Below are 16,254 nucleotides of genomic sequence, written 5' to 3'. Positions count from 1 at the left end.
TAGATCTAGGACGCTCCTGGGACGTCCGCGGACAACGGTGGATAAGTTCGGACGCACCGAGGACGCCCTTTGGACGTCCATGGCCAACGGTGGACAAGTTCGGACGTAATGAGGACGCCCTTGGGACATCCACGTACAACGGTGGACAAGTTCGGACGCACTAAGGACATGCTTGGGACGTCCACGAACAAAACACGTAGATGCGAGAATGATGACTAAGTCGTCACAGATCGGTCGTACCTTGAGGTCTCCGTGCCTTTTGGCCCGCTGATTGATTTGATTTGATTTGATTGATTCCTACTCGGTTTTGGCCGCTTTAGTCAGCAGCTATGCCCGGATAGCGGGGTTTGGCCAACAGCCGACGCGCTCCGAACTTCAATCCGTCACGCCCCACTTCGCCAATGTAGAACACTGACCAGCTGTCTCCAACTTTCCCACTTTGCTCTCGTAACATCTTCATTAGCATAATTTTAACCCCGGGTTTTTAGGGATGGGCGGCGGTAACTAGGTTATGATTGGTATATAGATTGATATAAACGCATTGAATATGTAAAGATATGTTATTGTGGTAGCTTAAAAGTTCTCTCTGAGGTGTCCCCGATCGCCGTAATGTAGCCCGGAATCGCCTCCAACCAGTCTCCTACAATGATAGCGTCTCTGCATTATAGGTAGACTAAGTAAGACATGAGCATCCCCGGGAGCGGAGAAATGCTCTTTTACAACATTGAAAGTGTTCCAACGTCAACATCTCCTCCCGTTGGTGCTGTCCCCTACCCATGTATGGGCTTATCAGGGTTAAAATGCACTGTATTATGCCCATTCTCACAAATGCAGTACCCGCTCCAGCTGGGCCCGTTATCCGCGGCGCACCATCCTCCGCCCTTGCCCGCCTTCTCACAGTCTGACGGACAGGTGCTACCCTTCGGGCAGCTGAGGAGGCAGTAGTATCTTTGTTGGACGCCGAGACAGCGGGGCACCCCATTGCCAAAGTTGCACGGGACCGACTGTTCTGCTGGGCAGTTGCTGTCGGCGTTGTCGGCGAGGACCAGCACCGGGGCGAGTGCCACGGTCCAAAGGGTTGCCAGGACGGACGGGAAATGCATCTTAATCTGCGTTTGGTTGAAGGTAGATAGACTTGGGATTTAATTGTGTTGCGAGGGAGACCAGATGTAATATATAAGATGGTATTGCAGGCTGACGATTGATAGTGACAGACGATCAATTCGCTTCTTATATATGTTTCTCATACGTTATCATGCCCGAGCTGGCTATAATGGAGTATTCAAAATCGGGGCGTAGATTCCCGAACGGGATACATTTCATCAAGCAAGTAAGAGGCGGTGACTCGAGGTTTAATATATCTTCAACTTATCTCCCACCTCACCTTGAACTTTCCCCTTAAGCTCATCTCAGTAGCTGCCCAAAGCTCTGTCAGTGACAGCACGAAAGGCACTTTTCACTGCCGGTCGTATCACGCCGAAGCCCTAGGAAACGTGATCCAACACCATCCGAGCTTTACTAGGTACGATCCGGGTATCAGGCCAAAGTTTAACCCCTGTCAGAAACCGGTGGGGCGCAGTCAAAGCACTCTCCCACCTTTTTGACCAATCGGAGAGCCCCATTCACAAACCGCACAGCATCACCCGACTTTTTTTTACCACTTTTCAATGTCTCTCTTTCACACACCCACGACCCTCACCACTAACAAACTATCACCAATATAGCCCGCCTCAAAAGTATTCATCTGAAGCATTAATGTGCGACGGCGAACACTATGCTAGACTAGCGATGACATGAAGCGCGGTCGCTGCACGTACCACCCACATTAATCATTTATAGAGGGTCACCGTCAAGGAGAAGCTAATTTTGAAAAAGAAACAAAAAAGTTAAAATTATGTGACACCAGGCTGACTCCCATTTTGCGGGCAAGCCGAAATGACTAGTCTATAAATCCAAAGTATATATATTATCACATTAAGAGAACCCTGCAACTGGTTCAGCATCCATCTAAGGTGCCGGTTAGGTTCTGTATCCTCTGGAGCTCCTTCGTCAGGATGTAGAGGTTGAGCCTCGCGCCTACTTCTCTCTAGGTGCCGGCCGTCTCGATTCCTCCCCCCCTTCGATTCTTTCCCTCTGTTCGACACTTTCTTTCTCCCCTATTCCCTGAACTCTCTTCCTCTCCTTCGTCCCGCTAACCCTCTCCTCGACTTTCTACCCCTACACTCGATAGGGGGGACACTCTGGGATAGGAGGTTCTCTGGGAGTGCCCCCTTCTCGACCCTTTCCCTCCCCTCATGTCCTTCTCTCTCCCCCTCCCCTTTTTCCTAGACTCTCTCCCTCTTCGAAGACCGAGGATAAGGGAGACAATTTGGGGCAGTGGTCTGCCCTGAATCCCCCCCTTATCTCTCCTCCCGCTCGATAGAGGTGTCACCTAGAAAGAATTCCCTCTCCCAACGTATTACCCAGTCGTCAAGAGAGAAAAAAAGAGAGAGTAAGAGTGGCACTATAGAGATACCAGGACCATGTCCATGAGCCTGATTTCTCTTGTCTCTGCACTAGGAAGTGCAAATGCTTCCATGTTCCCTACCCACATGGAGCGAACGGCACCTGCTCGTGTCTGAAAGACAATATTTTTCCAAGACACCTCTTTAGGGTATGGAAGGTCTAATGTACTCGAAGACTGAAAGAACCAGCACCGTCCTAGAAGGCTGACACCTGGTGCGCGGCAAGGTCAATGAATCCCGGGTAATGGGACGCATTGCACGTATAATCTGTGGAGACATAACTGATATTCACGTATTGTTACTGGCTGCTTCAAGGGAATCGGAAGTCGAAAGTTTTGCACGGAGTACTGCCAATAACCACTCAATGCCAAAGCGTGACGCCTACCCTTCAACGTTCGAGTCATTTCATAGTTTATGTGAGGCATTTTTGAGATGAACTTGACTACTGAATCACCCAAGACCTCGTCCCGGCAAGGCTGGTATTTGGTAGGCAAGTGACCGTGGGAAATGACTACCTAAAAATAAACATGCGCACCCGATCAGCGTTTACCGACGGTTAGTACGGGAAGTTACATAGCTGTATCTTTATCAAAAATTCCATTTGGAAAAGGTATTTAATGATGTTATCCTCTTCGGTTGCCGTCAATCATGTATCATTGATCAGCTATTTATTTTAGTATTCTTTCGCTGGCCAGTCTAGCACCAATATGCTGACTGCGGCCTTTCTCATCACTGCTGTGCTTGGCACAAGGTATGAATCGTATGTCTTATGAGTCCCGCCTCCAATAACCTAACGAAGCATGGAATAGCGCTCTTGCATATGAAATTAGCGTGCCTGTGTACTACGTGGCTTGCGTCCCCAATAAAGCCGGGGGCGAGCAGGATAGAATTACGCACGCGAGTCTTACCAAGAGTTGCTGCGGCGCATCTAAGGATCTCAAAGTAGGCCCCCACCTCTTTGAAAGAAGCGAGACTATAAGACTTCTATTTGTTAACACATTCACAATCATAGGACCTTTGTCAAGTCACTGACACCACCGGCTTCTGTAGTTGTTGTACGGGATACGACAAGGATATAGGCTGTAGCAAGTTCTCGGATTGATCACATTGTAGTCCGCTTCGGACGATGCTATGTGAATCATAAGTTTATTAGTAAAGGATCGTATTAACACTATCAGAATGTTTTCGACAATACTATTACATTAAATCAGAAACTAAAAGAATCGCGTATACAGAAAGGGAATTGGTAGGCAGGCACGCAAAACTGATACAGCGGCATCCACCTTACACACACACAGAGTTTATTACGCCCTGGCTAAGCCATAAAGGGCTCTTATATCTATCCTACATGCTCCCCTAGTTGAGTTATTACCCTGGTCTCAGATCCACCCATAAGCAAGATCCACTTCCGTCTGATCATCTTTGATTACTCCTGTTAATAGTTGCGGTTCCTCGTGAGGGTTAGTAGCAGGCCATCTTGGAGCCAATTCCTCCAAGTGTTCAGGTCTCTATATTCGGCAGCTGAAGCGAGTCCTGCTGTCGGTGGCACGAGGGTGTGTATGGGGTTAGTCGGTGGTTAGTATTAATTATGTGGTCATGCGTCGTTCTCGTCCCGTCTTTAGCTGATCTGCATATCGAGTCGTCCCGTTGCCATAGCGAACTTCACTGTTTCTCTCACTACATCCATACATGGCGACCATTCGTCGTAGTCAGCCGTAGCCTTCCCGCCTAGGTAGAATGATAGGTTGCCTCTGTGCGTGTCTGTTCGTTGAAGCATCGGTGCGCGTTGTGCTGTCCATTGGGTGCACCGGAAGAGAAAATGCTCGACTGTCTCTGCTGCCTGTCCGCATGCACATCGATCCGAGGCGGCCGCCCCGATCTGGTGCAGATACCAGTTGAGCCTTGCCATTCCCGTCCGCAGCTGGGCCAGTACACTGGCCTCCTTCCATGAAAATGAGTCGTACAGTTGCCGTGTGTGCTTTCCCGGCAGGGCCGCGTCGACCCTTTCGAAAACTTTCCTACACCTTCCGGTAACCTGCAGTACTTCTGCACCTCCCTCAATACGTTTCTGAGTGTGGTGAAAAAGGCCCTGGTTGGCTTCTTCCTCGGCGTCCTCCCTTGCTGCGTGCTCTCTTTCGCCGCTGCTTTGGCCCCCAGCTTGAGGTCGGATTCTACGCTTGCCGGAAGCCAGAAGAGTGTTACCTTGTTGCCTTTGCTTATGAGCGTGTTGACTGCCTTGTACATGCGACAGATAATTTGTTGGCCTGATTGTTGTCGTGGTCTCCCTGCTGCTGAGACGGCCGCTTTGTTGGTGGAAAACAAATGGATAGCACGATGACGGATCCTTTTTGAAACGGTCTCCAGCGTCTTTGCTATCGCTGTGAGCTCTGCCGTATATGGGTTCTGTTCCGCCCTGGAGCCGATTGTGGTTGATGCTGTCGTTGTAGAACCGCCTCCTCTATGAGACAGGGGGAGCAGTATTGCTGTTCCATAGCCTACGATTTCGTTTCTTGCCGAGCTACTTGTTGCCGCCCTCACGGCCCACCCAGTCTGGATCGCCTTGCTCGCCTTATCACCGTCTTTCTCTATTATCGTATGCAATCGGCTTTCCCACGGTGGCTGTGGGAACGCTTCGATGGTCTCCATCCTATCCACTGGTAGGTCTCGATATGCTGCGGCCATCTTCTGGAAAGGCGAGATGTGCGTCTTGAAGCTCTGAGGTCTGATGCGTCGCAGCGGATGACTCATAGGCAGAGTCTGGAGACGCACCCAGAACTTGGTCGCTTTCCTATCGAATCGTTCCTGGGCTGACTGTATGCTTGCTTCTGCTTCGGCGACCGCTGTCGCCACAGTATTGAAGGTTCCAATGATGGCTTGGGCTCCGATCCTCTGTACCCTGTTGATGACCCTCATCTGGGCTGCCCTGCACCTGTGTTTCCAGACGTTCGATGCATAGTCCATTGTCGGTGCTACCGCCGCCACGAAGAGTTGCCTTGTCGTTGACGGAGATAGGCCCTTAAGTCGTCTGAGCTCCAGTACGGCTTCGAGGCCTTTCGTCGCCGCTTCTGCGACGTGTTGCTCGAAGTGCAGTTTCGTGTCCATAATCACGCCCAGGACCTTTACGCGCTCTTGAGGCCGGACTGTGTCCCCCTTGATGTCAAAGGTTGAGTAATCTTCCGGCTGTCGCCAGTTACGGGTGAAGTGTATGATGGCCGTCTTGTCTGCTTCGAAGGTCGCCCCGCTTCGTCGTTCCTAGTCGAGTGCTCGGTCGATGATGGCCTGAATCTTTATCGGTTTGCCTCTCGTGATGGTCCGGTGACCCATGCCGTATAGTCGTCTACGAATGCTATCGAGCCTCCACTCTCATCGATTTGGTGTTGAACCAAATCGGCGTTAAAGAAAAGGAACAGAACAGGCGACAGCGGTGAACCCTGAGGTAGTCCAGCATGGGGCAAGGAGCGAACCTCCGAGACCTGGCCGTTGACCTGAATGCTTGCTGTCCGCTGCGAACAGAATGCACCGACCCACTTCAACAGCTTTTCCGGGATCCCTCTCGCCTTGAGTCTCTGAAGCAGTCTTTCTTTATATACTCCGTTGTACGCGCCTTTAACGTCGAAACTGACCAGGCTGAACACTTTTCTCTTCCTCCATGCTCTGTAGATGTGCTCCTGAAGCAACACCAGGGCTTGTTCTGCCGACCGCTGCTTCCGGGCACCGAAGTGGCTGGTAGGCAGGAGCCCGAATGTCTCGACCGCATATGATATTCTCTCGGCTATTACCGACTCAAGCACCTTCCCCAGTGTCGATAACAGCAAGATCGGTCGCCAGGCCTTCGCAAAGGTGTAGTCGTTCTTGTTCGGTTTCTTCAGCGGAATGATCTTCGCATGCCTCCATTGCCTAGGCAGTTCTCCTGCCTCTCCCGAAGCTCGAAACAGAGCGAGCACCCGATGTTTCACTATGGGCCATGTCTGCTTCCACACAGCTACCGGCAGTCCATCCTCTCCGGATGCTTTCCATGACTTTGCTGCGAACAGTTGTCTCTCCACCTCTTCTGACGTGACATCGGGGAAGGGTACCGGCGGCCGCTGTGGACGTTGTCCCTCGTCTTCAATGTTGTTCGGGAGCGGAGGGAAGAAAGTAGACAGCAGTTCCTCCGCCTGTTCTCCGGTCTCTTCCGTCTTTGAGCCGTCCGCTCGGGTAAGCTGGGGTATCTTGTCAAACGAGGCGCCCTTTTCAGCGCCTAGATACTTGACTGCCTTCCAGATGTTCGTATCGTCAGCCAGAGACTTATGCCAGTGCTTCTTCTTCTGTTGTCGGATTGCGTCGTGACACTGCTTCGCCGCCGCCGGCGCTCGCTCCTCGAGCTCTGGCGGACAGTGGCTGGCCCGTCTCTCCACCCTCGCTCGGTTCCTCCAAAATGTGTGGATCCGGCGCAGCTGAGTGAGGTCGTCCGTCCACCATCTCTTCGCATACCTAGACGGCTTAGCTGTAGGCGCCAACGCCTTTCCCGCTTCCGATACTACCGACATGAGCCGGTCTGTCTGTTGCTGCACGGTACATCCCGTAGGAGTAAGTTGCAGCGCCGCCTTGATCCTGGCATTAATCGCCTTCCATGGAACGTTCTTGAACAGTAAATTACAAGGAAGAACTTTATTATATTACCACAGGAAGCCTTGAATCAAAGACTATACACTATAACTTTTTATTATACTATGTAATTAACTCAGTACTGAAGTATCTCTACTTAAATATTTTCCTAAACAAATCTTAGAATATACTGGGGTGCTGGTCCAGTGGTAGCAGCCGCCAGGAGAGTTTGTCTCAATAATTATTATCGCCAGAGTTTTTAAAACAGAATTTTCCCACAGATGTAACCGCACTTCAGCATATAAGACACGCTAATAAGCGATCTAATCACCCTTCGAATATTCTTCTTAAGGGCCTTTGGTCGGTCTTTCAACTAGGGCTGTGTCAAATTTGTGTCAGCTGAACTTAGCATCGAGTCAGGTTACGGAGCCCCAGACAAAACTCTGAAGAGCAGCCTATCCATACTGCGCTAATTATTTAATTGCTTCTGGATTGTCCCTCTTGGAATTTCTATTTAAGAAGCGTTGCTCGCTCCAAATCTCCTCACACCTCAGACGGCATCCGGTATATCTATTCACTCTCTACGACCAGCCGACAACAGCTCTCTCTTCCCTCTTTCATTCACCTTTGTCAATCTTCAAGAGTTGCCGTCAACCGACGCTACCAACCTGTTACAGAATGCAATTCTCTCCCATTCTAATCGCCCTCTTCGCAGGCATTGCCATTGCAGGCCCTGTAGTTATCGAACCTCGCCAGGGTACAGAGGTACGCAAGCTATCTGACTGCTTCTCGCGGCATAACTGACAATGCACAGTGTATCTTATGCCGCAAGGACTGCTTTTACGGGAGAGGAAACAATCAAGCCTACAAGGGTTGTTTAAATACATGCAACAGGGACCTTGGGTGCAAGCTTACACCTTAAAAAGCTTCAGGATCGCAAGGTGTGATTCTGCAAGCTATATTTGAGATGCTTGATAGCGGCTGACATGTGGGTTTGGACATAGCTGCAGTGGGCATATGTAGTGCTTTGTGTACAGACCTTAAGTTTGACTTGATTTAGTTCTTATCGAGCAGCAGTTAGACAGGTAGGGGTCATTTTGTGTGTATTGATGAGTCTCCCATGAATGTGTCAGGCGACAGCTTGGCAGCCAGTAAGAATGTGCATATTGGTCTATTGCCTACTAAGCGAATGATATGTTGTTGTTGTTGACACATGTCTAACTTAAAACAAGAAACAGAACAAGGTTCCAATGCCATAATGCCTATATCCCTCATTGTAATAGGGACTCGAGTATGGGTTGAATGCATGACTCGTATATGCAATGTCCAGGTCTGACAGAATGGCTATGGAAAGAAACCCTATATCTATATAATGACTGTACGATCCCCTTGTATAAGGATACCCTTGCTAGCCTTACTCATACCTCTGGTGACAGAACCTGAGATACCCTCGCTTAGGTGAAACTCACCGCATACAGTCATTACTCAGTTAACCACATAGTCGGGCCAGGATTGCCCTACAAGGGATAGATGCCACTTGTTTATATAGATCTACTGCAGGCCCAGAAGATCACTCTAGGCAAAAAAAACCTCGTTTTATCCCCATTCGTTATGCCACTGCTGACCATACTGAAGATTTGTCAGTAAGCTAAAAGCGATGCTGAGATCTGATACGAAGTTAATTACTGCAGAAGCTACGGAACTTGTCCTTGAGCCCGGCTCGAGTCCATACTACATTAAAGTCCCGTTCCTGTACGGATTCCTTTGTCGGTGATCATGATTGATTCATGAATTTTACCCTACACGGTTTTCAGCCGGTCTTATGTCAGCAGCTATGCCCGGATAACGGTGTTTGGCCAACACCCGACGCGCTCCCGGTGTTACTCCGCAGCGCCCAACTTCGCCAATGCAAATTATTGGCCAGCTGTCTCCAAATTTTCAGCTTTGTCCTCCAACCTCATCTATCTCTGGCTGCCACCAAGTGTAGTTTGCGGTTCTCTACTAATGTACACATGTGTCTAGGCTCTGTTGAGGTCTTGCGCCTCGTGTGACGGTTCCATTGACCTGCAGTCTCCCCCCAATGCTCAGCTTTGTCTGGGTTTCGACTCGATCCTGTGTTGCCCAAGGATCTCGCTTTGTTCTATTAATCGGATTGCCTTGGTGGCTACTTTGCGCTTGTTCAGTATGACCCGAAGATTGTGTCGTCCTGGAAGGGTTCCGAATTCCTGGCGCCGGAGTTGTCGATACCTGCGGCGTCGCAGCAGGATGCGCGATACCGTTTGTCGTCCTTCTCGGCAGGGGCAGTTGGCGTTGGTAATGCCTGGCACTCTTCGGCTGAAGAGGAAATCCTGGAGCCCGATCTTTTCCGTGCCCGTCTGGACTAGGAGTGCACTTTGACGTTTGCTGAGGCCTTCGTGGATTTGAATGACCTTCTTTGTCGGCTTCGGCGTGAGGCGGAAAGACGTCCTTCCTCGCGTCTCGTCTTCCAAGGTGGTTTGCCACCTTTGATGGTACTGTTCGTGCGACCACGTCTCGATCGTGGACCTGAGCTTGAACAAGGCTCTCGGCTTGTCTGCCCTTGTACCTGGCTGTCCGTTCTGCCTCCACCCTGTGGCCTCTTTCGCGGCGACATCTGCTGTTGCCCTCGATGCCGATGTGAGCGGGCACCCATCGGAGCTCGACTTCGAGTCCTTATTCCCGGAGTGATTGTGTCTTGCCTGCGATGACCTTAAGGAGGTATGCACCGTATTTCCCTTTGGCTTGGCTGACGATCTGACAGCAGCCTGGTTGTCGGTGTGGATGAAGACTATGCGTCTGTGATTTCCGTTTTGCTTGTCTGCCTGAGTCATCTCGAGGGTCAGGACAATGACCTGCAGTTCTCCCGCGTAGACCGTCGATGTTGTATCGTCTCCCATATGTGATTTGCGGATGTGCAGACTGCGGCGGCTCCGACTTGACCGTCGATGCCGCTGAGTGCTGTGATGGTGTTGGTGGCCTTGCTTTCTGTCCCGTCGATGCGCTGTTTCCACTTAAGTGATGAGTCCATAATGAGACCGAGGTATTCACATGTTGTCTTGGGCTCAATTTTTCCCCATGGGCTCTGGAGTGTCGTGTCTGAGTCGAATCTGGTTTTCGCTCGTGTGAAGTGGGTAAGCTGGAACTTTTTGGGTGCGAAGATGGAGGCCTGAGCGAGGGACCACATCTCAGCTTTCAGAAGCGCTTCTTGAAGTTTCTGGCAGGTTTCCTCAGTGCGGTTCCCCACCGCAACGATCGCTATGTCATCAATGAAGCCGGTGGCTGTCGAGTCTCCGGCTTCGTTGCAGCTGTCCAGGAGATCTGCGTTGTAGAGGAGGTAGAGCATTGGCAATAGGGGCGCTCGTTGTGGGATGCCGGTGTTGATTCTGTATGTTTCGGATCGGAATCCTTCCACGTTGATCTCCGTCTCTCGGCATCCAAAGAAACTAGCAATCCAACGCACCGTCGCTTCATCAATCCGTCTCTTCCTCAGGTTGTGAAGGAGTCGGCGGTGCGAAGCATTATCAAAGGCACCTGACACGTCGAGGAGAAGAGGGCTTGCTATCATTCCCTTTCCCAGGCTTCTTATATCCTATTCATGATCTGATGCAGTGCGTGTTCAGTCGACCGTTGTTTTCTCCCGCCCATATGGCTATCTGGTAGCAATCCGTGTGTTTCGGCAAGGTAGCTCAGTCTTTTTGCTACTATGGCATCCATGACTTTGCCAACTGTTTTCAAGAGGGCTATCGGCCTGTATGCTTTGAGCGCTGTGTAGTTTTCTTTACCTGGCTTCCTCAGTACCACCGTGGTGGACTTCCTGAGGTGTTTCGGACAATGTACGAGCCGGAGGCATTGATTGAATATACGCACGAAGTGTGGTGTAATCCATTTTCTCGCCATCCGAAGTGCCAGATTGGTGATGCCATCGGGACCCGGGGCCTTCAGCGGCGCTGCTTCCCGAATGGCGTCTTCCATTTCGCTTTCGGATATTGCCAGTAGAGCGATCTGGTTGCTGTATGTTGCATTGTTGTCTTCGAGGTTAGCTTCTGGGGGCGGGGGAAAGATGGTCTCTTTAAACAGTGCCGCCTTCTCCTCGGGAGTGGTAGCAATCTGCGGCTTGTTGGGTTTCTGAGTTTCTGGCGTGACGGTCGTCGGCTGATTCTGTCTGTTCCGGGCCCATTTCACGATGCGGTGGGCGCCCTCGCCCGGCCCCATGCTGATAGCGCAGAGATCTCTACTGCTCTCCCTGAACTGCCATTGCGAGTGGTCAATCTTTTTGTTGATAAAGAAGCACACTCTAGCTGGTCCTCTTTCTTCACCGGACGGGTAGCAGAGGTGGAAGCGGTCCTTGGCTGGGTGATGTGTCGTTACGCTGAAGGGGTTCCTCCACGGTTCCTGGATGGCGATGATGTCGTACTTGTCGATGCTCGGGTCGCGGAGGAGTGTTGCCATGACTGTATCTTTAGATTTTCTTACATTGTACTGTAGTGTTGTGAGTGTATGTTGTCCGTTCATTCGCTGTCGTCGACTACGATTTCCATCGCCGTACTGTCGTTTGTCATCTGTGTGCTTGGATCGAGTGCCTCGAGCGCTCTTCGCGACCGGACGATGGTACGCTTCGGGCGCGTATTCTCCGCAGCCACCGTAATCGTCCCCTGTGGTTCCTGGGTATCCGTCGGGTTAGGCCGTTTCTGGACCTTCTTCGTCAGGGACCGGCTCCGGGTCGGTTGGTTTTCCTGGGATTGACGGTCCAGTGTCGGTCGTGCCATCCTCGGATTCGGCCGGGTCCGGGCTTCCGGTCCTAGGGCCGGCTACGGGGTCGCTTGTTCCGGGTGGTACCTTGGCCGCTGGTTGTAGGCGGTCCTGATCTTGGCCTTCTCGCGTATTCTAGTAGGGCATCTGCCGCTCCAGGCTTCATGTTCGCCATGGCATGCGGCGCATTTCCTAGGCGTTTCCGTGTCGCTTTTCGAGGGGCAGTCTCGGGTCATGTGTTCTTGCGCGCAGTAGCCGCATGTTGTCGTTGCCTTGCACTGGGTTCCTGTGTGGCCGTATATGTGGCACTTGAAGCATTGCCTCAGACGGCACTTTCTGTCATATCGTTCGCATTGGAATACCTGGCCTTGCCAGATGAGACCCCCATCAATGAGTTTATTGGCGTCTTCTGCCTTTGAAAATTCCACCACAATTGTTGATGCAGTCTTCTTGCTAGCTGATCGGGTCAGCCAACCAATGTATTTGATCTCTGCGGTGGGGATGAATGCTTTGTTATCCTGCAGCAGGTCATCTCTGATCTCGCTGAAGCGGTCCATATCCATTGAGCTAGTCCGTATGCCATGCGCTAGTACTCCGTAAGTTGGGATCCGCACCGCGGCTCCGTTGCCAATGCGACTTTCCCAGTCCTCGGCGAATTGGCGGAGGGCCTCCATATCGTTTGTCGTGGCTGTTTCGATGCTCAGGTCGCCACTCTTGAGCTGATTGGCGGACACTGGCTCGAGCTTGCGAATATGTTCGTTACTGCTTTCTTCGATGGCGCGGTCTACGTGCGCCTTAAGGCTACGGGAGTTCATGGCTCTTAGGCTGGCGATGGTGATGGGGTCTCTAATGTTCACGATGATCTCACGTAGAGTCTGGGTCTGAGACGCTTTCTGGTTATGGGGATTATGCATGCTTCCTGCGAGTCCTCCTCGGGCGGCTACGCTAGCATATGACTGTGCGGTGCTCCCCTGATTCATCGGTCCCAGTGCTTTGATGTCCTTTACGACCTTAGCCGCCAGCTCGCTGGTTTTCCAAGCCTCCTTCGCGGCTTCGTTAGCCGCACGTGTCGTGTTAGCATTCTCCTTGAGTTCAACTGTGTTCTGTTGCAGGGCGATCTTTATGGTTCTCGTTTCGCGGGTGGTGTTCTCGTTGGCTGTTTTGGTTTCCGCTCGCAGGCTCTCGATAGCCTGGTGGAGGTGTCCGAGTTCGGGTAGGTTCTGCAATTTGACGATCAGAGAGAGGGCCGCGATGAGCGTGGCCCTCACAGCCTGTGGGTTGAGGGGGTTTCCGTTTGCGGTGTCGATAGACTTGACTGCTGTCTGGAGGTGTCTGCCAAGGAACCACCCAAATACAGCCCTCACGTCCTGGCCCTCCAAGGTCAAAATGAGCCTTTCCCAGCAGAACCAACGAGAATTTTGTCAAGGCCACAAGTAATCTTATATGGCGATGTGAGGAGATAAGGTAGCGTTATGTTGCCGACGTTTACATCCAGCTTCGAAGAAAGCAGAAACACAATGATTACACCGGTTCGGATGAACCCTCTCGGCCGAAGCCTCGGGCTGAGTCGGTACAGCTTTCAGTCTGTGCCCTCACCAAAAAAAATATATCAACAAAGCGAGAACGACATTTTTGAAATCTGAGCAAAAATAGCACCACAACACACTCCGAAAGGTTAATTGGATAGCCGTGTGCTCGTCGTGAAGCCCATAGCGACGTAGGCACCATGGCAACCTCATGGCCCTAGGAGTAAATATGGCCAACGCATCACCGAGAGCACGCCACCCAACTTAGCAGACACCTCCAGACAGCAGTCAAGTCTATCGACACCGCAAATGGTCAATCCCTCGACTCGCAAGCCGTGAGGGCCACGCTCCTTGCTACCCTCTCCCTGTGCCAAAATGCAGAACCTGCCCGAGCTCGGACACCTCCACCAAGCCATTGAGAGCCTACGTGCGGAAACCAAAACAGCCAACGAGAACACCACCCGCGAAACGAGAACCATCAGGATCGCGGTGCAGCAGGACATGGTCGAACTCGAGGAGAACACCAATGCCACGCGCGCGGCCAACGCGGCCGCCAAGGAGGCTCAGAAAGCCAGCGAGCTGGCGGTCAAGGTCGTAAAGGATATGAAAGCACTGGAGCCGATGAATCAGGGGAACACCGCGCAGTCATCCCGACTCACGGAGCTCCTGCCGGCTTTCGGCCTTCGCAGAGCTGGCCCATGCCATGTGATCTTCTTTATACCGCTCATATAAGCTTGTGACGCGAGTTTTTAAGCTTTCCTTCGTCTGGCTGATAGCAGCGAAAGTCATCATAACCGCAAAGGACATGCACGATATGCATCCATCTGATTTTCCAGCAATTTGCGGTGCTTTCCCTAAGTGAAAAACTCTTGCACATGGTACCAGCCGAGTTTGGAGCAAGCGCGTGGACGCCCCCGGCTCATGGAGGTGGTGATCCCTGCTAGGCTGACAGAATCAATTCAAAGTACCGCTCCGAAATGCTCGCCATCTGGCATGGCTCAGGTGAAGCCAGTAGGGCAGTGCCTACATAGCTGACCGTCCCACGCACATAAGACATGACCTGTGCCTCAGTTTCTCCTCGCCCATTACCAACAGTGCACTTTCGTCTCGGCGCCGGATGAATTTCACCCCTACACCAACATCCACAATGATATCGTCGCCTTCTTGCGCATTTCCGCGCGACAACAATCGACCACGCTGCCTGTCGCTCGACGACTACATTGATCTGAGGAATACTCAAGACGCACACCTGACGCTGAGTTTGCCTTCGTCCGCGAATCTATTTCTCGCCTAGAAACGAAAACCGACCGTCTCGAAGAGAAGACCAACCGCCTTGAAGCTGAGATGCGCCAGTTGCACGCCTACACTCGAAATAATGCTTTAAAGAATCCCACTTTGCCTATCCGGCCCGTCGTCGTGTACAACCCTGAGCAGGGCATTATCGAACCAAAACTCACCCACTTCCCTCGAAACGCGAACGAATTTTACTCTCTGAGAGACCCGCCACCGGATCGTCACCGCTCCATGTTGGCCTACCTCGCCGTCTTCTACGACGTTCAGTTGAGGACTACCGACGACTCAGAGGGGGAAAGCAGCGAAGACGAAGTTCTCCTGGACCGGCCCGATCTAATAGTGGAGAAGCTGGAAGGCATACTCGGATTGAACGAGGACAAGTTCATCAAGTTCAGACAGAGAGCCCGGGAAATAGGAGCACGACCACCATCCAAACCTATCAAACGTTCTCAGGTTGTGTTACCTGCTACGTATTTTCCGCCGGATCCCCGCCGACCGAGGCTGGATTTGCGTTCAGGAGGTGCAAGAGCTGAGCAGCAAGCGAATCGCGACGCTGACAGTGCATCATCTGAGGGTCTGACAAATGCTCGGATCGGTTGGGGAAGCCGATCGACTCCTTCATCGCAACGACTTCGAATTTTGTATTCTCCTGAAGAACTTGCTCACACAGCCCGACCACGCAAGCGGAGCCCAAAGCCATCGAAAGACGAGCGATCGAGATCAATCTCTGACATGTCAGAGTCCGAACCAACAGATAGCAGTAGCCAGACCAGAGCATTTACAAATCCACGCTCACAATAAACTTGGCTTAGGATGTTTGAAAACAAAATTAGGACGGTATTGGTGGAGTGTAATTTATACCCGTTTGCGGACTATGTGGTTAGAGCAATGGCTACGAGTGTGATTGAGCATTGTCAATATACCATAGCGATGTTTGAAAGACGAAGTTCTAGTCGTAAGAACAGGAACCCTGGAAGATGCTTCAGTGTCGGGTCGACAGATATTCATTTGCCAGTGGCCGTGAATGGGTTTGTTTCCCTTTTACTCTTACAACGCAGGGCTACCATTATCACAAGCGGAATTGATAGAATAAATGGAACATGGTTACCGCCGTCAACGGGGAGCGGAAACAGCAGAGATTTGTTCGCTTCTCGACTCAGACGCGCGTGCCTGGTATGCTGCTCGCGAAATCCCTAAACATTGTCGTCTTGGAAATGGGAACCATGTCTAGGTGTGTCCATCGCTGGCTGTTCCGGTACATCGATGTCCTGAAAACGCGAGTATGTGGCCATGAAGTAGACCCTGGCAAGAAAGTTACAATGAATAGGGAAAACTTTCCAAGCTCGTCGTCGGTGGACATGCACGTCTAAACCCCATGGCGTAGTAGGTTGCGGGCGGGCGCCGGGAAGCGACATAGGGTTGTTCCACCCTTCGTTCATGCTTTCGATCGAGCAGTCGAGCTCCGTAGGTAGCAAGAAGTTCTGTGGAGGGGACGATTGGCTGGGTGATGTCTCGAATGACTGACTTCGTTTTGGTCTCTAACTTTGCGATTGGTGGTTTGGAAGATGTCATCGCGA

General features: G+C 51.5%; 5 protein-coding genes across 5 annotated transcripts; 2 read left to right on the top strand and 3 right to left on the bottom strand.

The window, feature by feature from the left end:
- Nucleotides 1–560: 560 nt before the first annotated feature.
- Nucleotides 561–1,103, bottom strand: CORC01_14378 (uncharacterized protein; the record flags this gene model as incomplete). The annotated part of the gene is made up of 2 exons (XM_022625989.1): nt 561–657; nt 838–1,103. The coding sequence occupies 2 exons, from the start codon at nt 1,101–1,103 to the stop codon at nt 561–563; spliced, it is 363 nt and encodes a 120-aa protein (XP_022467506.1).
- A 6,666-nt stretch (nt 1,104–7,769) lies between these two features.
- On the top strand, nt 7,770–8,013 carry CORC01_14377 (uncharacterized protein; the record flags this gene model as incomplete). The annotated part of the gene is made up of 2 exons (XM_022625988.1): nt 7,770–7,848; nt 7,886–8,013. The coding sequence occupies 2 exons, from the start codon at nt 7,770–7,772 to the stop codon at nt 8,011–8,013; spliced, it is 207 nt and encodes a 68-aa protein (XP_022467505.1).
- A 1,162-nt stretch (nt 8,014–9,175) lies between these two features.
- CORC01_14376 (zinc knuckle) lies at nt 9,176–11,875 on the bottom strand (the record flags this gene model as incomplete). Its single annotated transcript, XM_022625987.1, has 4 exons — nt 9,176–9,961; nt 10,030–10,698; nt 10,977–11,560; nt 11,656–11,875. The coding sequence occupies 4 exons, from the start codon at nt 11,873–11,875 to the stop codon at nt 9,176–9,178; spliced, it is 2,259 nt and encodes a 752-aa protein (XP_022467504.1).
- Nucleotides 11,876–11,917: 42 nt separating this feature from the next.
- Nucleotides 11,918–13,488, bottom strand: CORC01_14375 (uncharacterized protein; the record flags this gene model as incomplete). Its single annotated transcript, XM_022625986.1, has 3 exons — nt 11,918–13,225; nt 13,348–13,420; nt 13,484–13,488. The coding sequence occupies 3 exons, from the start codon at nt 13,486–13,488 to the stop codon at nt 11,918–11,920; spliced, it is 1,386 nt and encodes a 461-aa protein (XP_022467503.1).
- Nucleotides 13,489–13,759: 271 nt separating this feature from the next.
- Nucleotides 13,760–15,478, top strand: CORC01_14374 (uncharacterized protein; the record flags this gene model as incomplete). The annotated part of the gene is made up of 3 exons (XM_022625985.1): nt 13,760–14,089; nt 14,456–14,587; nt 14,645–15,478. 3 exons carry the CDS (start codon nt 13,760–13,762, stop codon nt 15,476–15,478), a joined length of 1,296 nt encoding a protein of 431 aa, XP_022467502.1.
- Nucleotides 15,479–16,254: the final 776 nt, after the last annotated feature.

This window comes from Colletotrichum orchidophilum (assembly GCF_001831195.1).
Source record: "Colletotrichum orchidophilum strain IMI 309357 chromosome Unknown Scaffold_279.1, whole genome shotgun sequence".
NCBI classification, from domain to species: domain Eukaryota; kingdom Fungi; phylum Ascomycota; class Sordariomycetes; order Glomerellales; family Glomerellaceae; genus Colletotrichum; species Colletotrichum orchidophilum.
Note: the sequence above shows the minus strand (reverse complement) of the source record. Positions and strands in the feature narration are given on the sequence as shown.